General features: G+C 38.9%; 1 protein-coding gene across 1 annotated transcript in view; it reads right to left on the bottom strand.

Moving 5' to 3' along the window:
- LOC136867166 (secretin receptor) overlaps positions 1-25,656 on the bottom strand; it is a 246,156-nt gene that overhangs the window by 51,890 nt on the left and 168,610 nt on the right. The window contains exons 5-7 of the mRNA XM_067144283.2: positions 20,563-20,657; positions 12,860-13,025; positions 8,873-9,032 (exon numbers count right to left, since the gene is read on the bottom strand). Coding sequence (XP_067000384.2) covers positions 8,873-9,032; positions 12,860-13,025; positions 20,563-20,657 — 421 coding nt within the window. The remainder of the gene's footprint in view (positions 1-8,872; positions 9,033-12,859; positions 13,026-20,562; positions 20,658-25,656) is intronic.

Genomic DNA, 25,656 nt, shown 5'->3' with positions numbered 1-25,656 from the left:
TTAGCGTTATCTGAGAAACACCACTGGGAGGACCCCATACATTGTTTGCGATGTAAGGTGCGCGTTGGGAATTTTTTTTATGAAAATGGCAGGCCACGTTTCTTACTGCAATTTACAATGGAGTTTGGGAGTTTCTACTATAACGGCAAGCTCACTTGCTTACTGCCGTTCACAATGGAGATGTGGAGTTTCCATTATAAAGACAGGTCCCTTTCCCTAATGCCAGTCAGAATCGAGTTTTGGTGAGGGGAGGGTTAGAGTCAAGAAATGTAGATCTATCTAAAGCTAGAAACGAAGGGGATGCATTGAAAAATGAAACGTCCTCTACTAAAGTGTATGATATGAGTTACGGATTTAAGAAAGCAGTAACAGAGGAGAAATATATGCGCAGGGATTCTGAGATAAAAAGATGATTTATGGTGTTATTACTAAGCATTCAGAGGGAAGGCAGAGGCAAGAAATTAAAGCGGAAAACGTAAGTAGAAGACAAATACAGCAAATCCCAGAAATAACCTTACGTTGTGAAATAATGGGCTAAAATCCGCGTACTGTTGAATTATTAACAACCACTCTGAGAGCTATTTGAAGTCGGTTATAACCTCCAACAGTATTCCGCAAATATCAGAATGGCAACTTGATGTTTCTCTCGTCTTCTACCCAACGAACAACCACGAGTCTGACAAGCAGCCAGAGAGGTCGCCTTGGTTCGTTGTCGGTCGCTCAATGCAGAGCATGAAACCCGCAGGAAATAGTAATTTCCTCCGCCATTTGAAGGGTAAGCGAAATTATCCACATAAAAAAATTGTTGCTTAAAATGAAGAGGGTTTTTACATACGGTCTTCGGAGTTTACTGAAAATCGACAGTATGAGGGAAAATTGATAAAACATGTTCTGCTTTATGTACATCACGTATCTATGTACGTATGTATTATGTATGAACAGAAACTGACAACAAGTGAAAGTCGGTGCAAGTGGTTGACTCCTTTGAACATTTACAGAGATATAATTATAAAACCAACAGATTTCTTGAGTCTATTTTCAAAGAACCCGAAATTACGATTTTAGATTGTAATCTAAACATACAATTCGCCGTAAAACTATTCACCGTGATTGTATTGTTCTTGTTCTGTGTTTTAATATAATAGTTTGCAGTGTGCTGGTGCTGCAATCTGAATATCAACATAATTTACTTGTATCATTGTCCGTATAATGACATTCATGTATTCGCGCAACACATGCGCACAAGAACCTTTCTTATATTCTGTCATTTTGTAAAACTATAACCCAACGGCCGATCTTGGTTACGCTACTGGTATGTATGTATGTATGTGCATTTCAAATATTAAGACATATATATAAACGAAATGGAACTTCACACTCATGATGCACTAGCTACCTTCCAAAGTAATTATTGGCTTCCAGAAATCAATTTTGTGATGATATAGATGAAGGGGTGGCAATTAGTTGCAGAGCAATTAGGCAAATATAATTGATACAATTAATTCACATCTCTCATATAGTAATTTCTGTTTCGTTCTTCATTTTATTTGCTATTTGTTTTACGTCGCACCGACACAGATATGTATTATGGCGACGATGGGACATGAAAGGCCTAGGAATGGGAAGGAAACGACCGTGGCCTTAATTAAGGTACAGCCCCAGTATTTGTCTGGTGTGAAAATGGGAAACCACGGAAAACTATCTTCATGGCTGCCGACAGTGGGGTTCGAACCGACTATCTCCCGGATGCGAGCTAACAGCTGCGCGCTCCTAACCGCGCGGCCAACTCGCCCGGTGTGTTTCGTTCTTTACACGTGTAGTGTGGTCTTACGATGTTGAGGATGACACACGTTTGTCCAAGGCAGGGAAAAATAATCATCTGAATCATACAAAAGATATTGTTTGGAGCATTCCGTAAGTATTTCCAAATCATACATGAGTATTTAGAATAAGATAGTGATTATTTATGTTCATGTATCTGTTTCCTTCATCTTATCAATTTGGTTAAGTTGTTGGTAATATGAGCTTTGGTTTCACGTAAGATTTCAGAGGATAGTAATCCGGGACAATTTCATCGCCAACTCTCTATAACTTGAAAGCTTCTGACTCTGGACGAAGAGGGCACTCATTGCCCATGACGGCGACGCTTGGCCGTAGTTGGCATACGTACGTATTGAGAAAGCTACGGCTATGCTTGAAGGACTCTAGCCCCTACGGTTGGTATCCTTCATGTCTAACAACATCAAGCTGCATCTGTACTTTACTATTTTCCTCCACATCGCAATCTGTGCGAGCGAGTCCTGGGAGATATCGGCAAATATAGTTAGGAAGATTAATGTATTCAATTACTTCTGGTTGCGACGGAACGTGAGAAAACTCTTCGTCGACCACGTTGCGAACGGGAAAGTGCTTCAGCGTAGTAGTTTGCCTGTTCGTCACGTCATTGGTGCCCGATGTCGACTCCAGTTATCAGGTGATGTTGTTAGTGTACCCAAAGTAATATACCCCGAGGGGCCATGCACTGTGTTCCGTTAGGGGCCAGCTGAAGCAGAGGCGGGGCCCGGACTTCCTTGCAGCGAACAATGATCTCCAGCTGAGTTGGGTAATCTGGAAAGAGGAGGCATTGCTCGTGAGGTGCCGAGACACCGTCACCCGATGTGCTGAGCAGCACAGGAGTAGCTGAGACTGAGAGTGAGTTACTTGTGCGGTTTTCGGAGACGCTTAAGTGCCAGTTTTGTCAACCTGCACGAGTCTGACCTATTTGAGTACCTAAAAATACTCCCGGACCGAGCCTAGATCGAACCTGCCATCTTAAGCTCAGAACGCCAGCACACTCCTTTCTGGTCCACCTAGCACCGGGGAAGTGTTAAATACAGGGTTAGACTGACTTCAATATGTCCAATATGGGCATTGTTGAATGAAATTACTGGTGTTCAGATGTACAGGCCTACTTTGCGGAAGGTATCTACCGCATGTATCATCATCTAGTGTGGTACAACAATTCCTGAGGTGCACATAGCCTTGAGGTTCATTCAGCCTACACCAAAAATGAGTACCAGGTTAATTCTTGGGGGCAGAGGCGGCTGGGCGTAGAGCTAACTACCCTACCCCATCAAATGCCGAGATTAAGGATAGTGGGAACATTTACCTTCTACCCCTCCCAGCGCCTTCTTGGCCTGTACGGAGATGATTTTGCTTTTCATGTGACGTACAAGCGGTTGTGGTATGCAGGACGGTACTTTGGAATCTGTAGTCATGTGTACGTGTGTATTACTACAATACCTTCACAGAAGTAATAACCCAATGCACGACATGGTGTGTGCGTTTGCACAGTTGCTGTTAACGTTCTACGTGTCTTAGGCAGTGGTGAACTTGAGTAGCTTTAATGTTTATCACATGTCTTTCTCACCATATTTTTGCTATGCAAAATCAACTCAATTCACCCCACTGGCACAGCTTGTTCATCTTATTCACGATTCACTTGTGGATTTAGTTTCAGGTACTGTGCCTACACGAAGCAGCCCCTACTTTAAGTTTATCCTGTATGTGGTTCATCTTTGTCCGCTGACTGTAGTTCATACATTTTTAACTACGGGAGAGTCGTATAAATCTGCAGTATTAAGGCAAAAACTGGAATATATCGTATTTCGGGAATGATTATGAAAATATTATTTATACATTGAAACGACTGTTAATCAAGCAATGCTTATTTAGTACTTGAAAAATATAATTTTTTGCAATTAATTAACTTATTGTAGTTGTAACACTTGAGCGAAATTTGCAACAGCTCGGATAATTTAGCAGCATGGTATGACTAATTCCGCAGTAGACCATGCAAATAATACTACTTGCATGTAGCACTCACGATAAAGAAGCCTGTCTTCTGAGCATGGTGAAGACGATATATACTGACGTTCTGTGATGCTACAACCAACGGCATCTAGTGAACAATTTATAATCTTTACCATCGCAATATTAGATATTTGGACTAAAAATCTGATCAGATTTTCTACCCAAGCTGTAATATAGTCTCATTAATGTTATATTTCAGTTAGTGAGGAATTAGGAACACTGTAGGTTTAGCTTAGTCTTTTCTATGTTGTAAGGTAATCGAATAACGGAATACCTCCACCTTTTCTTCTCAAAAGTGGTACCTTTTCGTGGATATTTCATTTCAGTTTCTTTAAATTAATAACACTAGTCTCGAAGACCAAAGCGATTTTGGGAAAAATCGACATGTATTTCCATATTAAGAAACCTTGGAATTTCCCCTTTACAATGACATGTACAATATATCATGAGGAAACAATGTACATAAACATTTTTACTGTCTTAGGCGCGGTGAATGTTCTGTTTTTACCTGGCATTGCGGATTCGAAAAACCATTTGTATGAAATGAGCAAAGCGTTGTCGCTACTGCTACTACTACTTCTACTACTCCTACTACTAAAAATAATAGGGCATTATAATTATAATAACAGAATACTTATTTATTTTCTGTGTCCAGATACACTGCAAAAAATGCTTTTTTCCGATATCTGGATGCAAGGACGGCTTTATCGTTGGACTGAAAAACAACTTGCTTTGTGCACGGTGATGGTAAATGCTGACAAACCAGAAGGCCTTTTTCATCCTGTAAAGTCCACAAACACAGGTTATGTCTCCTTGTGCATAGCCCCACTTAACCAGGTTAGATTTGCACTTTGAAACACCTGTCCGCAGTCGATTGAGGGGTCTTCCAGACGGAATAAGGAAGGCGAAAACCTGCAGAAGTTTCTTCCTATAAACGAAGGGATGGATTACATACTTGCTGTTGCCACAGTTCACGCCTTCTTCTTCTTCTTCTTTTTTCTGGCGTGTCATCCTAACGGGCTGCATTTGATGGCCATAAAGAGCGTGACATGGATCGGTTGGTTGCTTCCGACGGTCAACTTCCGCTGCTATTTTCCTTCTTATGTGAGGAGGGGCAATTCCTACGATAGGATAGATATTTTCTGTTGGAGTTGGTCTCAGACACCCTGTAAAATATGCGACCAGTCTCATTCACAGCAATATCTACTTACTTAGCATGGGCAGAGTCTCTCCATATGGATGATGCATATTCTGCAAGTGATAGGCAGAGGGCCAGGGCAGATGTGCGTAGGACATGGGGATATGCACCCCAAGATGTGCCTGTTAGTTTCCTAATAATGTTATTCCTAGCGCACACCTTGTGTTTGGTATTCTGACAGCGTTGTTTGAAAGGTAATGTTCTGTCCAGTTTCACACCAAGGTACTTTGGTGTATAACAGTGTTCAAGGACTAATCCTCTCCAATTCACGCGCATTTCTCTACTGGTTTCTTTGTTACATAGATGAAAGGCACAAACCTGAGTTTTCCTGGCTTTGGGTCCTAATGATTGTTCTCGTAGTATGTAGCAAGTTCTTCGTAGAGATTTTGCCAGCTTTTCTTCAACCTCTTCAAATGTTTTCCCGTGTGCTGTCACTGCTGTGTCATCAGCGTAGATAAATTGCTTGACTTCGGCAGGAATTGGTTGGTGATTAGTGTAGATGTTATAGAGCAATGGTACAGGAATACTTTCTTGGGGTAATCTATTCCTTTGAGTTATCCTAGGGCTGTTCTTATTTTGAAGAGAGACGCAGGAACGTACATTTTGAACAATGCGTGCAACGAATTTTGTTAAACCATAGTCGCTTGTTGTTGATACACTTTATACTAAAATTTATTACGATTAATGGTATCATAAGCAGCGCTAAGGTTTATGAAGGCAACACCAGTCACTTGCCCCGCTCGTAGCCATACTATGAATATTGTGTCAGATTGAGAACTTGTCCACAGCACGATCTTCCAGGCTTAAATACTGCTTGTTCAGGTATGAGAGCTTCATCTACAAAAATTGAAATGCGGTTCAGTACCATTCGGTCAAGGATTTTGAAAAGGTGGCATAATAGAGAATATGGTCGGAAGTTCTTCGGTTCATTTGGCTCCCTGCCGGGCTCTAAATACCTACAACATGAGCTTTTCTCCACATCCTCGGAATCTGGCAAATGGTGATGCAGTTATCCATGAAGGTGAAGATCCATTTCAATGTTTCAGGCCTTAAAGTGTTTTGATGGTTCTGTTCTCAAGGCATCCACTAGCGCTGCCTTATAATTCTTCATGTGGTAAATCGCTTCTTGCAGTTCAGTCAGTAAAAAGGGAGTATTAAACGAGTGGTTTTCATCTTCAAGTTCACGTTGAAACTCCAGTCTTTTCGCCCGCCTGATACTTTTAACGTTAAGTAGCAGTTTATGAGCAATTTTATAGGATGTAACTTCACTGTTAAGTATCTGAGGAGAAGTTGGATCATTGCTAAGGTTCATAACCATTTTCCATGCACATCGGCTATTTTGTTTCATATCAAGATTTTCTATTAGAGCGCACCATCTCTCTTGTCTTGAGGTGGTTATAGCACTCAGCAATTCCTCACTTGCTTCCATTGTTTCTTCTGAGAAGGGATCATTCTCGAACAATTGCTTGTATCTCTCAAAGGCAAGTTTTGATTCATGAGTGAGTACAGCTACGTAGTTGGTGATGCATCCCCTCGGAATGTGTTTGCGAGATACTTTCTGGATCAGTTTTGTGAATTACTCGCTTCACTTCTGATCGTAATTTAATTATTTGATTGTCCAAGTCTTCAGCAAATTGGTCGCACTGCGCTCTCTTGAAGATGAAGCGTCGTTTTAGCGGTACTACATCTGAATGAACCACTGCTCTTATACAACAAGTAGCTGATTCTGTGGATCAGTCGTAGAGTGTCGGCCTCTGGATCCCAAGATAGCTTGGTTCAAACCCGGCAGACGTAGTCGGATTTTTGGAAGGCGGTAAAAAGTCCATTCGACACTCCATGTCGTACGATGTCGGCATGTACAAGGTGTCTGGTGACACATTTGGTGTTTTACCCGACAAAATTCATTAAATCTTAGCTATAGACGCCCAAGGGATTTTCCGTTTACTCGGTCTGCCATCTGGTAGGCTTAGGGTAAAACAGGACGTCAAATTGAAATGTCTGCACACTGTAGCTGAGACCATGCGATTATTATAACATTATTATTATACAACAAGTGATAGCTCTGTGTTGTGTGCCTGGAATTTGGGTCTTCAACATATTTTATAGTTTGTTTGGAGAGCATATTACTGACGAAAATGTTGTCTGGATCGTAGCCATGTTTCCATCTCCACTGTTAAACGAAGGTGGTAGTTTAGGGTCGTGGATGCGTTATATTTCAGTCCTTTCAGCCCAGTTCTACAGTTCTTCATCGTTTGCATTGGTATGAAGATATCCTCAAGCAGTACTATGGCAGTTGAAGTCGCCAATGACAATTTTAATCCTCTGAGATTGGAAATTAGATGGTTCCTCAAAATTAAAGATGACGTTAGGTGGTTTGTAGACAGATGGTACTGTACAAGACTGGTACTCAATGATTAAGATTTCTCCGTCATTAGTGGAAGTCAAGGCGGTTGAGTAAATATTTAGATCTGGTTTGGTGAAGTCAGTACTTCCGTATTGGTCGTGAGGTCTCTGTAAGACTAGTTTCATCCCACTTATCACTGGTCTGTGGTTGATTGGTCCTCGATGGATCTCTTGTAAAACCAGAATATCACAGTGATGTTGTATAAATATTTCAGCTAGAAGCACTTCTTTATTTGCAAAGAGTCCTTCAGTAGTTATTGAAGTTATCACCAGTGGTGGCTTTGAAAAATAATTTATTAATAATACATTAATAACACAGTATGCTACAAAACGAACTACTAAATTTAACAGCATGCTCCTAAATTCCCAACGAATGTGTAAATAGTGTCAGACAGGACAGACAACCAAAAAACAGTGTTTGTTGGGATTAATACGCTTCATCTTAATGTGTTTGATGCTTGTTAAATCCTCCAACAAGGGCAACATAAAAAAAGCAAATTTCTGGATTAGCAAAGATTGTGCGTGTGCTTCCGAACAGGAAATACTATGCTATCTACAGATACGAAGAGCCTAAGAAGGTGAGTGATGTGAAAATCCTATCAAAGGCATCATTAATCCTTTCAAAGTAAAAAAAAAAAGAACAGGAAAGTCGCCAATAGAAGGCTTCTAGATGAATTATAAAAGTATGTTGATAATTCCAGCAATGGACCATGCAAGCACTGATGTTGAAGCTTTAATAATATTAATAATAATAATCGTATGGCCTCAGCTACGTTTGCAGACATTTCGATTTGACGCCATCTGGCTGTCTGCTCGTCAATTTCGACGTTCCGTTTTACTCTAGGTCCGCTGGATGGCAGACAGGGTAAACCGGATCTCTCTTGGGCGTCTATGGCTGAGATTTAATTAATTTTGTCAGGTAAATATGTTGAAGCTTTGAAGATGATTTACCGTAAATTTTATTTTTTCCTGCAAAAGGAACATTATCTCAGGAACTATTACTGACATCATTAGTACATTTTCAGGAATCCTTTATAAGAGTACCCCATATATTCTGAAACTATAAAAATGAGCATACTGGATAATTTACGAGGGTATTTGGAAAATAATGTGGAAATTTGCAAACAATTTTGGGTCGTTTAAAAATTTCTTATTTTCAAACAGTGCCCTTTCTATCAAAGTTCATTATATCAGAACTAAGCTAACATATTTGTTTATAACATGTAAAAATAAAACGTTGTTAAATAGTTCCTTACGGGCGATGTATTTTAACTTTGTAATGATACCGCTTTCCTTATATCCTTAAATATAATTTCAAAACACCTTGTAGAATTGATAAACATTCGTTGAGGAGCGCCCATTTCCTTACGTAATGCTACTGGGCATATACAAGAGCAATTATTAATTGAGAATTCTTACCCCAGCCTAGAGCTACGTAGAGAGTTATAGCACTGGAGTCGGTGAAGAGTGCGAGGAATATAAGATTGTGCAGGTACAGTCCCTCCATCAGGATCCACGAGTAGTTGGCCATGATGAAGTATTGCCACAGTGTTGTGAAAAGTTTACATTTCCAGTTCTCCTGAACAAAGTAATGAACAATAAACATTAGTCATCTCCCAATAAATCACATCGCTAACAGGTAATTCTGTTGACACGAGGGTCCCGAAAAAGTAAGGTACAAATTATTTTGGCAGGCCAACTTTTATTGAAAGCTGCACTACACTACAAAGCTACACAGATAAATGACGCTATTTTTCAACATAGTTACTGAGTCTCTGTAAACAACTGTCTCAACGTTCTACTTATCGTTCAATTCCTCGACGATAGAAATCCGCTCTTTGATCACGGAGCCATTCGTAAACCTCTTGTGAACTTCCTCATAGTTAGAGTACCTTCTTCCCCCCACAGATGTTTCAGCTTAACGAAAATACGGAAAACGCATGGTGCAAGATGTGGACTGTGTGGTGGCTTCCATACCTCTCATCGAACACGCTGAAGCAAAGCTTGTGTTGTACGCGCCGAGGGGGTTGTTGCATTGTTTTGCCATTTCGAAGAATTCTTCATTCATGTCACAAATAAATAAATAAATAAATAAATAAATAAATAAATAAATAAATAAATAAATAAATAAATAAATAAATAAATAAATAAATAAATAAATAAATAAATAAATAAATAAATATCATAAGTGTGGTTTGAGTAATAGGGATTATAAACAAGTGACACATTCTCTGATCGACTTCTGAAAATTTACTTTTGTTGATCAATTAAAAAAATATATACCATTTCTTGCATATAGTAATCATTCGCATTATAGAAGTAATATTAATTCATATAAATATTTTAAGCACTAACTGAATGAGTGATTGTGAGTGATAGTTGTTTCCAATACGTACGTACCGTACGTTATTTGTGTTCAAGTGATCTCAATATAAATAAAGTTGTCCCGTGGTGTAGGGGTAGCGTGCCTGCCTCTTACACGGAGGACCCGCGTTCGGCCAGGTCGGGGATTTTTACCTGGACCTGAGGGCTGGTTCGAGGTCCACTCAGCCTACGTGATTAGAATTGAGGAGCCATTGAGATAGCGGCCCCGGTCTAGAAAACCAAGATTAACGGCCGAGAGGATTCGTCGTGCTCACCACACGACACCTCGTAATCTGAAGGCCTTTGGACTGAGCAGCGGTCGCTTGGTAGGCCAAGGCACATCAAGAGCTGTAGTGCCATGGGGCCTGGCTATGCACTATGTCTTCTGGTATGGGCTAGAGCAATTTTGTTGCTTTCATTGATCTGACTTAGCTTTATTCTTGGCTTTGACAAAATGAAAGTGACTGAGGTATGATTGATGCTAGTAATGCCATTCCTTCTGCAACCAGTCCTTGCTATGGATGGTGTGAAAAAAGTTGTAGAGGGTCCGCCAATTTTTGGCAAAACAAACGGATTTAGGTCAACTCAAGACCGAATCGGTGGTTTTTATTTTTAGTGTCTGTTTGTCTGTTCGTTCCACGATAACGGAAAATGGGCGGATACATCTCGACCAAACGCCATATATAGAGAATAATCATTACGGGGAAGTCTGGATATGCATATGATTTTAAAATCTTTGAAGAGACGGGTATTTGCAGGAAAACCAGAACATTTTTCATCAACTTTTTCTTATACTATTGATTTGATGTAATATCCGTGGACTGTATGTGAAACGTCTCTTCATTATAAACAACTTTTGTTATGTTCATAATTTAGCTTACTCTTCAAATGACGGAGAATATTACTATTTTCTGCGGGTATCATACTCTGCATTGAGTGACCAAGAGACCGACAACGAACCTACAGGTTACCATGGCAACATCTCTGACTGCTTGCCAGCAGGGAAGTAGCGTATTGCCATTTTTGTCATCATTCCTGTAAACACGTGGTTGTTCCTTGGGTAGAAACAAGAGAGACATCAATCGGCCATTCTGCGGGATATTGGAGGAATATCGTTGGAGGTTATAACCGTCCTCGAATTGCTTAAGTAATAACACCATAAGTCATCTTCTTATTTGTTTAACTAAGAATCCCTGCGCCTAAATTTCTCCTCTGTTACCGCTTTCTTATATCCGTAACACATACCATCATAATTTATTGTTTATGTTTAGTCCTCAGCCCGAAGGCTGGCTGGATCCTCAACAGCTCCGCCATCAGCTGTGATACATGGCCTAGGCATCACTGAATAGGCGTACTACGGAAATTAGGAGTGAAGTAGTTTCCCGTTGCTTTCCCCACCGAGCCAGAAGCTGCTATTATATATCAGTCTGCCAAGCCCACTGAAATGCATGCACCAACTGACCCTATGAGCAATATTTTTCACACCATCCATAGCAGGGACTGGTTGCAGAAGGAATGGTACTACTAGCATCACTCATACCTCAGTCATTTTCATTTTGTCAAAGCCAAGAATAAAGCTAAGATCAATGAAAGTAACAAAATTGCTCTAGCCCATACCAGAAGAGATAGTGCACTGTAAACACTAGGTCCTGCCAGCAAAGGCACATAATTTATTGAGGTACGTTTATTTTCCAATACATCCACTTGGTATTTACATATTTGTCCTATACGGCCGTCCTCAGTTATAATCGTACTTTCTATTGATTTCAACTTTCTTAAATGTATGACTTTCTTCCTTAACTACTCAGTATGTATGCGAGTGTTAATATCGAAACATGGACACTCTTTGAAGAAAAATTCCAAGCCCGGAAAACACCGAAATATGGAAGCAATTTTAATGACGATGCAGACCTTCCTTCGGGATAATTGGTGGCTGAAGTGTAAGTCGTTTATCAAAACAGATAGCATAATCACCGTTCTATTTGGAGAGATCAACGACTTTGGTCCTATGACTTATTGTCGTGTCTCGATTGTTGATACGTTAGATAGCGCTGCACATCTCGGTTATAATCAAATCTTTGAACTTGACTGTGGCTTGCATTACGAAAAAGGGCCTGTCTTTATAATGAAAACTCTACATTTCTATTGTGAATGGCAGTTGCCAAGTGAGCCTGTCGTTATAGTGCAACTCCGGAACTCGATTGTGATTGGCAGTAGGAAACGCGGCCTGCCAATACCCTCAAAACTTCCCCAATGTCTAACTTACTCATAAAACAACATTTCCCGTCCTCCCTGTTTTGTTCCTATGATAGCGCTAAGAGGCATGCAATTTAATATAATCTTACTCACTGCCTTTACAATAATTTACGGAGAAATCCGTATACAGTGTAGAATACCGCAGCAACGCGCGGGCATATTTGCTAGTTGATAATATATTTCATGAAAATACAAATTAATATTTCTAATCTATGCGAATGTTTAAAATAGTGATGTAATCCCCATTTACGAACCCATAATAATGTTTGCCTTATATTTTGCGGTCACTGAGTAGCGGTAGAAATAGGACAAGTGAGTAGCGTAACGAGGATAACATTGCAGTTAGAAGTATTCTGTGTATACATTTATAAAATTCATCAAAATAGAACTTCATGGTGCTCAGTTTTTAGTCGGAAATGAAAACAAAATAGTCAGGTATCTAATATCTTGGTGGACGAAAAATTGAATTCGAGGGGTGACGAAAATGCATTTTTGCAATAAAACCATTTTTAAATCCATTGCATACCTTTCTTACTCATTAGAAGAGAAATTTCTTCCATTCAGTATAAATAGATTTACTTTCTAGTTCGTATCACCTAAAATCACTACAGCTGAAAGATGCCTTCTTTGAATGGATTGCAGAATCTAAAAGTAGCCTTTGGTGACAAGTATATAACTAATCCTATCAAGGAATAATGGAGTACACTCAATCTCAAAAGAACTGAGGACATTTATTAAGAAAAAAATTAATATCCATAATGATAAATAAACAATTAATGTACTCACCTCCTCTTCACTATTGAAGTAGGATCCATCATTCTTCACTGATATATCGGACAGTAGTCCCACACCCATAACGAAGAGTAAGTCTTTGAGAATAGCCATGAATGCACGCATGATGAACGAGACGAACAGGTGCATATGGAGCATGTTTCGAGGGCATCGCAGTTTCCTGAAATTGAGAAAATATTGAAAATTTTCAGTAATTAAATTTTTGACAAATCCATTTTTAGGCAGAGAACGGCGGGCCTCGTAGACGGTAACGCCGTCTCTTAGGCCAGAGAGATTTGTAACGGTGATGGGGTTTGCAGAGAAGTTGAGGTGAATGCGGCCAGGGATCGTTCCGGCATTTGCCTTAGTACAGAAGAATGGAAAACCACGGTAAACCATTCTCCGGACAGACGATGGTGGGGGCCAGCTCCTCCGCCTGCCGAATGTAGAACTTCAAGACTAGTGAAACTAGCCGCTGTTAAGTGGAGTCGAATGAGTTTTCATCTCCTATTGGGCTCAAATGCGGGAACTATTCCGGCATATATCTATCCTAAGGATAGTTCGAGTTAACAGCCGCATTAAGTATTTAGGAAATCTTGGACAATATAAGGTCTGTAAAGTAGCAGTTAATTGACTGAAATCGAATTTTCCTTTCAATACGAGAAGCTATATAATGGAAAATCACATGTAATCTGCCCTTACTCATACATCAGAGGATTACAATGGACTGTGTTGAGTGTAGTAATACATAGCACAAAGAAAAGGGGACGTAATTCTTAAGTAAAATGATTTCAATGACTGTAGACCTTCGTCGAGATGTTTGCTTTCAGACGTGGTTTGCAGAGATAATAAGTGATTAAGAGAAACATGCCTACAAAATCAATTTTTGCGGTATTTAAGTAACAGTTAAAAGTGCGTAATTTCAGTTTAAGATTAGCATAAAATCGTATAAGAATAGATAACCATACATCTCTAGGTCCTGAGAAAAATAAATACGATTGGAGTCATGTAAGCGGTAAGACATTCGACTACTGAACGTCAAGATTCATTAGATTTCCTATAGGGTAATTTTAAACTACAGTGTACCATTCATAATGCAATTACTTGCCAGCTATGGAAATTAAAATCTATAATATTTCTAATTCTTATAATGTCTGTCAGGTAATATCCTCCAATACAGCTTATTTCAACAGATTCTTGTTTCTTAAATTTCAAGATGTCTTGCTAAAATATTAAAATTATACTTTGAGATACAATAGCACTTTTCCAGATTGAACGAACAAATAACAAAGACGTAAATCCGAATTGGCGTCATTTTTACCCGCCATAGGCATTCGCTGGCTGGAAAATACAATGAAGTCTGCCCAGTGCAACAAGCTCTCCAATTATGGATTTTTGTATGGATGAACAAAGCTCTGTCGCTATTCTGCGACAACATAATCTACCAAAGCTCCTTGTTGTAGATCCCACTATCCCCTTTAATGGACTCATGCCCCCGTCACTGTTGTTCAAAATGTTCAGGGCCTTAGTGAACAACACAGTAAATTTCCATATCAGCCGATCAGATGCCATTTATAGGTTGGTTTTAGAATTGAACTTCAATGGACTTCTCTATACAATCATTTATATGGACCGCGTTCGAACGTTTTAAACGTATATTTATAAGAGAGCTAGAAATCGATCTAGAACGGAAGGAATGGGCTATAGGAAGTTAATGACCAAGGCATGGATAGTAAGGATGTAAATAGGATGAAAAGTCAAGTTGTAAGTTTCAGCAAGAGGAAATGTCCCCTTAGTTTTAATTATTGTGTTGGTAAGGTGATCGTGCCTCATGGGGAACAATGTAAGTACCTAGGTGTTAATATAAGGTTTGATCTTCATTGAGGTAATCATATTAACGAGGTAGTTAAGAAAGATCTCCTCACATGATTATGAGAGTACTTAGGGGTTGTGGTAAAGATGTAAAGGAGAGGGTGTATAAGTCTCCGGTCAGATCACAGTTAGAATGTGGCTCCAATGTATGGGTGGCGCCATGGGCGGATATACAAAATATTATCAGCATCCGCTCCGCATCCGCACTTCCTTCATCCGCACACGCATCCGCATCCGCGAATGGTTATCTGCGGATACTGTACATATATAACTACCGTATTGTTACGCCCAAGGTATTGAAACGGATAGATCTGTTAACATAATACAATAGGTCTGATACCTGACACCAGAACCCCTACAGTCACAGGTTTATGGAGGATTTTCTCCTGCGACAACTACCGACACATTGACCTTTCTTCCTTCCTTCCATTAACTGCGGGCAGGAGCCAGTTAAACTTAGGTCAGCTTTATGGCTTTATGGTCCCAAGGCTCTTCACCACTTTCAAGGGTCACCTAACCACAAGCAAAAATTAGAGTTTACCTGAGTGAAAATCAATAAACTTCATTATTTAGAAATCAACAGTGAAATTATCCGTACTGACATACAGTTTGCATCTGCCAAGACACTTTCGCGGATGTCGTCGTCCGTGCAGGGCTCTGTGTGTGGGACACTCACCAGTTCTACTTGATACGAGAACTGGAAAAATTTCAAAGGAAAGTAGTACGATTTGTTCTGGGTGTTTTCCGACAAAACAGTAGTGTTACTAAAATGCTGCAAACTTTTGGCTGGAAAGACTTGGGAGTAAGGAGACGAGCTCTTCGACTATGTGGTATGTTTCGAGCTGTGAAGGGTGAGTTGACGTGGAATGATATAAGTAGAAGGATATCTTGGAAAGATCATAATATCAAGATAAAGTTGGAATGCAAAAGGACATATTGGGGCAAAGATTAATTTATAGGACGAGGAGTAAGGGATTGGAATAAATTATCAAGGGAAATGTTCGATAAATTTCCAAGTTCGTTGAAACTATTTGAGAAAAAGCTAGGTAAACAATTGATAGGAAATCTGCCACCTGGGTGACCGCCCTAAATGCAGATCATTGATTGATTGATTGATCGATTGATTGATTGATTGATTGATTGATTGATTGAGTGATTGATTGATTGATTGATCGATCGATTGATTGATTGATTGATTGATTGATTGATTGATTGATTGATTGATTGATTGATTGATTGATTGATTGATTGATTGATTGATTGATTGATTGATTGATTGATTGATTGATTGATTGATTGATTGATTGATTGATTGAAAAATATTTTTTTCGTTCTGTTCCTGACCTATTTAGGTTTTAAATGAACTTACCATGTCTTCACACGCCAATCGGTGTCCATGGTTTGAGCTGCATAGCATTTGTTACATTAACTAGAAAAAGGTTCGTAGGTTTAATCATCTCTTGATAATATGGTTACCTCTTGTGGGAGGTGGATGGATACATTGACGGTGTTCAGATCCTAGGAGCTCTGCTCTTGGTTTGGTGACTACGGGCCTCCACTTGAGTCTAGTGCCGCTTCCACTTATTTGTGCATGGATTCTGGCGTTTTCTCTTCCTATCTGATCTCCTCGCGACAATTCTTGTTCTCTTTTTTCCACGAGCATTTGAGGGGGGGGGGGGGTGGATTCATTTTAAAGCCATCCTTTGCTCATTCCTCTTCCTTTTCCTATAGCAGTAACTTTATTCCTTGAAGTGTCAAACTTCTATCTTTTGATTATAGTTTAGACTGGATGTATGCACGTTGGGTATTCATCCCGAAGGCTGGTTTGATCCTCTACAGGTCCACCAACAGCTGTTATTGATAGCCTAGGTGCCACTGAAGAGGCATACTAGGGAAATGAGGAGTGAGGTAGTGTGCCTGCCTTGGTGGTGCACTTCCTTTATTCCTACTTCTCCTTGACTGTCGTTGTCGCCATTAGCGATAACATTACCCGAATGTGACGTGAAACGTAAAGTTTCTCATTGAAGATGGCACTCTAGCCATCTGTGCTTATAATCAGTCTCTTTGACACAGTCTGTCTGTCACTCTCCGAGTGTTAAGTTGGTCTGCTCGTGACACCAACAATGGAGGGAAACAATCTGAGATTTAAAATGTGTTTCTTGATCTACGAATTGCTATTATCGTGGATTTACTTGTTTCAAGGCTCGGGTCTCTTCTGGGAGTTATTATTTTGCTTGAGGTAAATATTTCGAGACTCCTGATTGCTGCTTCCAGGTATTCATTCATTTTATTTCATTTTACATGCCAGTTACAAGAACTGTTCTGTATGATTGTATTTCGGTAGTCGTTTACCACCTGTCTTTGCAGGCTCTTAATTAATTCATTTTGTGTGTATTTTAAATTTTTCTTTGTGTACACACGCGCGAGAACGGAGAGTGGTATTTACCTATCTGTTTGTTTGGGCCTGTGTGTGTTTGTGGGTTTTGAGACCATGCACTTCTGTTTACTCATCGTTTGGAATCATGGCTGAGCATTGGTATATTATGTGATTTGACGCTACGGGGTTTAATCCATGTTTGTCCACGTGATGCAATTTGGATGTCCCATGTAGCGGGTCGACGAATGTTGTGATTGCTACGATTATATTTGGATCAGCCTTGCCTATTTTTGCGGCGGTCCAGCATTGTATCTGTGGTGTTCGAACCAAGCTCGTGAGCCCATGATATCCGTCGCTATCCTGTGCGAAAGTATACGTCGCGTCTTGACACTCTGGCCTGATCTGGGTCGATTTTATATTGGGTCTCTCTTCTTGTTCATACGTGTGTGTGTGTGTGTGTGTGTGTGTGCTTGCCTGTGCTGTCTGCTTGTGTGCGGTCTATAGTACTCTCCGTATCTTGTGATTTTAATTTTAATATTTCTTTCTTTTTATTTTATTTTTCGTTTTAGTTGGCCGGTTTGGGCCATGTGTGGTGTGCTATTTTATGTTTCTAGGCCGTTATCTGCTCCATTGTCGCCGATTAGTTTTTGTTTTTGTAACTGTGGCAACATGTTTTTTTTTTTTCCTTTACTTCTGCTCCTTTGGGAGGCTGTGCTTTGGCATTGTTGTTGTGACGCGCTAGCATCGAATGGACGCTCGCTTGGAGCACGGATGCTCACTGTTGAGATGTGCGCGGTCCGTATTAGCGCGACTGTACTATCCCTTTCGTGGTTTCATTTTCTGATTCCTTCTATAACGTTATTTTTCGGAAACGAATTTGTAATTTTATGTGGTCATACGGAAGTGAGTAGTGCGATCGTGTGTACTGTCGCCGTGTTACACGAAACTTACTATGTCATTGAACGGGATACTACTTGATGTTCCAACATTCTGCAGTTATGTAAGTAAATTTTAATGCAGCCCCACATTTTTTTTTTACATTTTAATATTATGTGTGTTTATAATATACTCCAGTTTCTTTGTTGGGGGTTACGGGTTCTTGCCTTTCTGTCCTTTCGCTCCCCTTTTGTCTACGCCCAGTTCCAGCTCCGAACTGTTTTAGTTCGTTCCAGTCCATCCACGGCAATTTATGAAGAGTGGTAAGTGAGGTAAGTGTCTGCTCGTATATGTCGTGTACTGTGTTGATGTATTATGGTAGCAGGGAAGGGGCTGGTAGAGTAGTTTCCCATTCACTGAGCTAGAAGTTTAGTTATTTAATAATTGTACATTCCTGTTATTCAGTGATGACGGAGCAAGTGGCTGCGCTGTTTGGAACACTCAGCCAACAGCCTGCATTATGGACATAGTGGGTTCGAGCCCCATTGTCGGCAGCTCAGAAGATGGTTTCTGTGGTTTCGCATTTTCACACCAGGCAAATACTGGTGCAGTAACTTAATTGAAGCCACGGCCGTTGCCTTCCCACTCCTATCCCTTTCCTCTCCCATCGTAGCCATAAGCCCTATCTGTGTCGGATCAACATAAATAAGGTAATAATAATAATAATAATCGTATGGCCTCAGCTACCGTGTGCAGACATTTCAATTTGACGCCATCTGGCTGTCTGCTCGTCAATTTCGACGTTCCGTTTTACTCTAGGCCCCCACTAGATGGCAGACCAAGTAAACCGAAACTCTCTTGGGCGTCTATGGCTGAGATTTAATTAATTTTGTCGGGTAAACACCAAATGTGTCACCAGAGATCTTTTACATGCCGACATTGTACGACATGGAGTGTCGAATGGACTTTTTTCCGCCCTTCAAAAATCCGACTACCTCTGCCGGGTTTGAACCCGCTATCTTCACCACACACTGGCAATGGGATCGTATCCACGAAACATCCAGATTTACGTGGAAACTACTGGAATTTGACGTTTCATATCCAAATCCAACATTCACGAACTGGGAAAGAACAACTGATAATTTTTATGAGAAGCCAGTGAAAACACTACTCAACTCGCTGTTTGACTACAAGCACAAGTGTCTATGAAGACAAACTGCTGTTCCCGAGACTTTTATTAACCCAACGGAGATAGGAGGAGAACTCATGACAGGTGCTTTGTAAGCTATTGTGTTCGTTATAAAGATGCATGGGCTTCCAGACTAGAATCGACAGAGAAAACTGCAAGCTGAAGTTCGGCAAGCCTTAAAAATGAATCACATTATGGTTACAAATCTCTGACATCGTCGTCCTGGTGCGAAGTACAGAATGTGTGAAGGATTGTAACATTTACAATATCTACAAGAATTTCCCTTTCATCCTATCATGTAATTAGAAACGGTTTCATGCATTTCTTAACGTTTTAATTTTATTTCATACTGGTATGGCTATTACCAACAATAAATACATTACTAATTTCATATCATTGTTCAGCTTGTCCGACTCGTTGGCTGAATAGTCAGCGTACCGGCCTACAGTTCAGAGGGTTCCGAGTTAGATTCCCCGGTGGGTCGGGGATTTTAACCTTCATTGGTTAATTCCAATGGCCTGGGGGCTGGGTATTTGTGCTGTCCTCAACAGCCCTGCAACTCACACACAACACATAACACTATCCTACACCACAATAACACGCAGTTATCTTCAGTACACATGACAGGTGCCACCCACCCTCATCGGAGGGTATGCCTTACAAGAGCTACGTTCGGCTAGAAATAGCCCCACGAAATTATTATTATTGTTCAGCTTCTTCTCATTAACACGTTCCAGCGAATCTCGTAAAATGTAGTTATTTTTAATGAAATCTCCGACATACTGACACCCACAGTAATTGGCACTGGGTGTGATTTCCAGAATATTGTTCGTGCCATCCCTGTTTCATAACATATATTTCCTAAAACCTGACTTTAAGATATAACTATAACTAATTCTGCTCTAAGACGAAAGATTATGCTGTTCCACTAATGCGTGGCTGTACAGAAATTTGACAAAATAGGATATATTTTCTCGGAGACTACGTACATTAAAATTGTTTAATTAAATTAAATGTTTGGATCTTTGATGCATTTGTTCATTTCTCAAGCAATACCGGTACTGAAGAAAAATGTAATGCATTCACTTTCGAATAATTTCAGTCTTGACATTATTTTCATTCGGTATAAAATGTAATGCTGCACTCCCAATTTACTAAGGAATTTCAAAATGAAATGATATAGATTAGCCATTCTGCATTCACCTAGGAATGAGGCGCTCCTTTTTTTTAGTACTACCAGCAGAGAAAATTAAAGGGTATTGCCATTTGAGGATCAGTCATTAATAGGGTCCTCGTGTTCAACGGATGAGAAACACTGCACTGTAATAATCAATGTACAGTTTTATAGAGTGTAGTCTAGTATCAGTTAAGGAATCCTATAACTAACTTATTCTGGATACTTACTTGATTGTCGCTAGGATGCAGAAAGCGATTACGAGTGATACTAACGACACTCCGTACCCTATTTGAGATATAGTTTTGATAGCTGGCACGTAATTCTGAAAATAGAAGAAATTCAGTTAAGACGTCTACATATCAGAACAATAACGATGAAGTACATATATTAATAACAGTTCAGTAAGTTTTAAAAACTACTGTTCATTAAATAACAATATCTACAAATCAGAACAATAACGGTGAAGTACATATATTAATAACAGTTCAGTAAGTTTTAAAAACTACTGTTCATTGTATAATAACATCTACATATCAGAACGATAACGGTGAAGTACATATATTAATAACAGTTCAGAAAGTTTTAAAAACTACTGTTCATTGTATAATAACAACTACATATCAGAACAATACCGATGAAGTACATATATTAATAACAGTTCAGTAAGTTTTAAAAACTACTGTTCATTAAATAACAATATCTACAAATCAGAACAATAACGGTGAAGTACATATATTTATAACAGTTCAGTAAGTTTTTAAAAACTACTGTTCATTGTATAATAACAACTACATATCAGAACAATAACGGTGAAGTACATATATTAATAACAGTTCAGTAAGATTTTAAATACTACTGTTCATTATATAATAACCAGCAGAAGTTCCCTTCGTTGACGCGACGATCACACAGCACGTCATGATTAGAGATACATCGAGTTTTATTATTCACGTCAATTGTGAATTTTGGACAAGGTATAGCTATGACCCTACTCGAAATTTTTGAAACTGTAATACCAATTCCATTAAAATCCACCCATCCTTATTCCCCTCATGCTGTAACACACAAAGACAAATATTAAACTAAACTCGACATTAGTCATTACAATCACGTGATGTATTCTTGTCAGAACACAATATTAACCGACTGAAATGTCGCGATTAAAAGCAATTCCATCACATGAAGTGCTCGATCAAAGGAAAAACGGCACATTTTCTTAATGTCAACGCACAGTACTACGTTGTCGTTCTAACAGTCCAAATTTCCATAGCTGGTATGATCAGGCCGCAAACAGCCGTGAACACTCCTCTGTCGTATTTCGCGAAGTGTGCACATTGCTCTTTTCAATCAGCGCCTTAGAGTAGGCATCGAATAGCTAGAAGACTGTGATGAACCAGTGTACTATCAGAAACTTCATGAAAAAGAGGAATGGGACTCTAAAAATTGAAATTACCTAACTTCCCAGATACTTTCAGCCAATATTCAGGTTGGATGTTTTACTCAGAATTCAGTAATAATCCCATCCATCAGAAATGAAGAGCGGCAGTAGAACGGACAAAGCACATCACAACAAACAATGGCCAATGTAAATTCGCTTTTGATCAATTTCATGAGCTTTCGATATTATAAGCCTTCACATTTAGTTTTCTTCCCACTCTGTGATAAAGGGTGTAACCGTACAACAGGGTTACAGATTCCATTCAGTAATTATTATTATTATTATTATTATTATTATTATTATTATTATTATTATTATTATTATTATTATTATTAAATTATTATTATTAAAATTCATTAAATTTTATGTTCTGTTTAGACTGTAATAATTAGGTATCACGCATATTATATTATTTAATCATTGGATAAGGGAATTTGGTTTGTAATTATTCTGTATGTTAATAAGTGAGATTTGTGGGTTTCAAATAGTCTTGCTGTGGCTTGTAACTCTGTCCAGATGAGCTGGCATAGTATTTTGCAATCGAGGCTATGTTTAACCGAGAATGTATTGAGCAAGTAGGTTTTCCGCTGACACATGCAGGGTAATCATCGGTAGTTCGCGTGGTCAAGCTAATACGACACATGACTGATGACATCAGTGCATGGGCACGTGATTTCGACCAAGTGTCTGTATTCGCCAGCTACTGTATGTTGAGATGGAAGGGATGACCAGAGAGTAGGGAGAGGAGTGGTCATCACGAGGTTATAAAAGTCGATGCAACGGTGGTGGAAGGAAGAAGTGGTAAGAAGAAGTGAAGGAAGAGTGATGGTCAGTGGTATTAGAGTGGTGGTCGGAGCTAAGAGGTGTGTTTGAAGAGGTCTTGGAATCATCGAAGAGGTCTACACGTGGTGGTTGGATCCGAGTAAAGACTGGTACTATGCTGATAGTGAAACATCATTTATTTGTGAGAATGGATTTCACAAGGTGTTTCAATAATATTTTCCAATTTCTTACAATCTATTGAGTGGACGTAACTACATTGGAGCTTACTACACTCGCACGGGGAATGTAGGTCAATTCCCGGTTACATAAGAAGAAAACAGCAGACGGCTCCCGACTTCAGCTCATTGGTTTTTCCAGGAAATTCAAGTTCAACAGCTGTGTGTGCAGACATCAGGTAATTAAAGCATTAGACATGTTATGTATTAATAACATGAAGAAGAATGTAATCAGCGGCGATATCATATTTCACATCAAGTTCATGCCAATAGCTTTCTTTGTTTAGATTAAATTTTATTTTTGATTGTAACAGCAAATCTCACAATATATATATTTGTTAAATTAAAATACGGCAATGCTTGTTCATTGTGACGTAAATTATAGTCATAAACTCAGTTTTATTTTTATTATAATAAGTGATTCTATTCCCAAGTACAATCCTCAGTTGTGGAAATGCAACCGTAATCTAACACTGTCATGATCCATATCCCTGTATATTGCCATATTATCACCACGCGCCTTGAGATAATTGAGATAAGAGGCATGGTCTACCAAATTTTCTTGTTTTCTCTTAAAAATCAACTGGCGCTCAAACAAATGTTATGTATATTGTGTGAAAGAGATGAAGGTATAAGAGTAGTGGTAGGAGTAGTCACAAGGGATCAAATGTAAATGTAGTCTTTCTTTCTTCTTTCATGACTCCCTTTCGTCTTATTCTTCAACCGATCGTTCTTTTATGACTTCTATATTTTTTGATCATCTTCACAATTTTAGTCGTCGATTTGGACCGATGACCACGCAGTTTTACACCTTAAATCAATCACGACACACCATCGCCAGTTAATATTTCCATGTTGGCAATGCTCGGCGTTGTTACGGACTAAGCAACAGAAGTCTAAATTCATGAGTTCTATTATCATAGTCGGTAAGTAAAATTATCGGAAATCGCATTCTCTATAACATATTTATGTAGTATATTTCGATAGGACAAATAGAGTAGGTAATTATAAATGAAATTTTAGGCACCTTCCCTTAAACTACCATTTCAACCTGCGTGAGTAAAATTATTTATAACCTGGACTGTAGTGCCCTATAAACACAAGTGTAATACTTTCTGATTACACTGTGATAACGAATACTGGAGACGTTCATTAATTATAGCCTACCATATACTGATTCTCTTAGATCGTTAAATACTCGATTTTCGTAAAAAATAAATACGCCAACTTCTTCCTTAACAAAACTACATCCTTCTTACATGCTCAAAACTAGTAGCAGGAATGTAAGAAAGGTAGAATCCTTCATAGTGTTTTTGAGTTGATTGATATCGTGGCAGAACTGGACCTGAAGTATAAGTTGTGGAGTGGAAGGAAATTATTTAAGGGGAGCCGGAATTGCCTATGCTGCCCATGTTAAAATGATGAAATTTAAGGAACATTTATGGGAAAACTATTACTTCTATTAATTTGAAAATTAGTCAAGAAATACAGTGGTTCAGTCTTGCAGTCCGAACGGGGGGGATATTTTAATATATTTTATAGTTTCCCTTAAATATTGTTTTGTTACCAACCCTAATTTTTTGAAAAAAATGCTATATTTAATTAAGTTACTTATACACTACTGAACATATTGTCAAATGGCTGTTAAAACGTACTTTCTAAATGTATTTTCTACCCCAAAGAGCACTATATAAAAGTTTCATCTGGCTATCTTGAGTGGTTGTTGAGAAAATGTTCCTTAAATTTAAAAAAAATCTAATTTACGGGAAATGCCCTCCAAACTTTATCAATACATTCCTGCACTATAGGATGGATTTCAGGATCTTCTTCTTCATCCTCCCAGAGGATTATTCTTCTTTTCTGTCCTGTTGTTCCATCATATTTCATGACCCTTACTCTTCTTTCTGATTGGTCAGCGTAGTCGACTTCGGTTCAGAGGGTGCGAGGTCGATTCCAGGCCGGTTCAGAGATTTTAACCACAAAATGGTAATTTTTTCAGGCTCGGGGACTGGATATTTGTACTGTCTCCGACATTCGTGCAACTCACACACATCAATATCGTCTACTACAAAAACACGCAATTCCCATACACGGTAGATGCCACCCACCCTTGTTGGAGGATCTGCCTAACAAGGGCTGCACCAGGCTAGAAATAATAATAATAATAATAATAATAATAATAATAATAATAATAATAATAATAATAATAATAATAATAATAATAATAATAATAATAACAATAATAATTGCTCAGTCTGTTTCCAGTCATTCGACCGGATTAGGAGTGTAATGAATGAAGCCCCATTTAGCGGCGAGGATAAGCATTACTGTGCCGGCTGCCCACTTCCTCTGCAAGCACGTATAGAAACATCAATAACTCCACTTCTAGGGCGAGTAGAATGATAAATTAAAGTTTGCCTTGAAGAGTAATGTTCAAGTTAATTTTTAGTAGTAAAATGGCATATCGTTATTTTTTGAATTTGACCACCTCTGGTCCCCCTTACTGAGGGAAGATTAAAGGATATTGAAGTAACTAACCTTTCCAACAAAACCAAAGTTTTATCCCTGTCATAAGGCAAACACTCTCAATTTTTAACGGGATTTCATCTGCCACGGCTACCGTAGAATAAAGGCCTGACTTAGGAGCGGTATAGGAGAGAAAAGGCTGGCCGGATTATGTTTGGTGAGCGTGTATCGGAACTTCGTCAAGAAGGACGGTGTGATTTTCGAGCAAGTTTCAGAAATTTTTACCTTAAACTCAAACAAATTATTACTAGACTTAAAATTAAACACTCCCTGTATAATAATAATAATAATAATAATAATAATAATAATAATAATAATAATAATAATAATAATAATAATAATAATAATAATAATAATAA

This window comes from Anabrus simplex, chromosome 3, assembly GCF_040414725.1.
Source record: "Anabrus simplex isolate iqAnaSimp1 chromosome 3, ASM4041472v1, whole genome shotgun sequence".
NCBI classification, from domain to species: Eukaryota; Metazoa; Arthropoda; class Insecta; order Orthoptera; family Tettigoniidae; genus Anabrus; species Anabrus simplex.
Note: the sequence above shows the minus strand (reverse complement) of the source record. Positions and strands in the feature narration are given on the sequence as shown.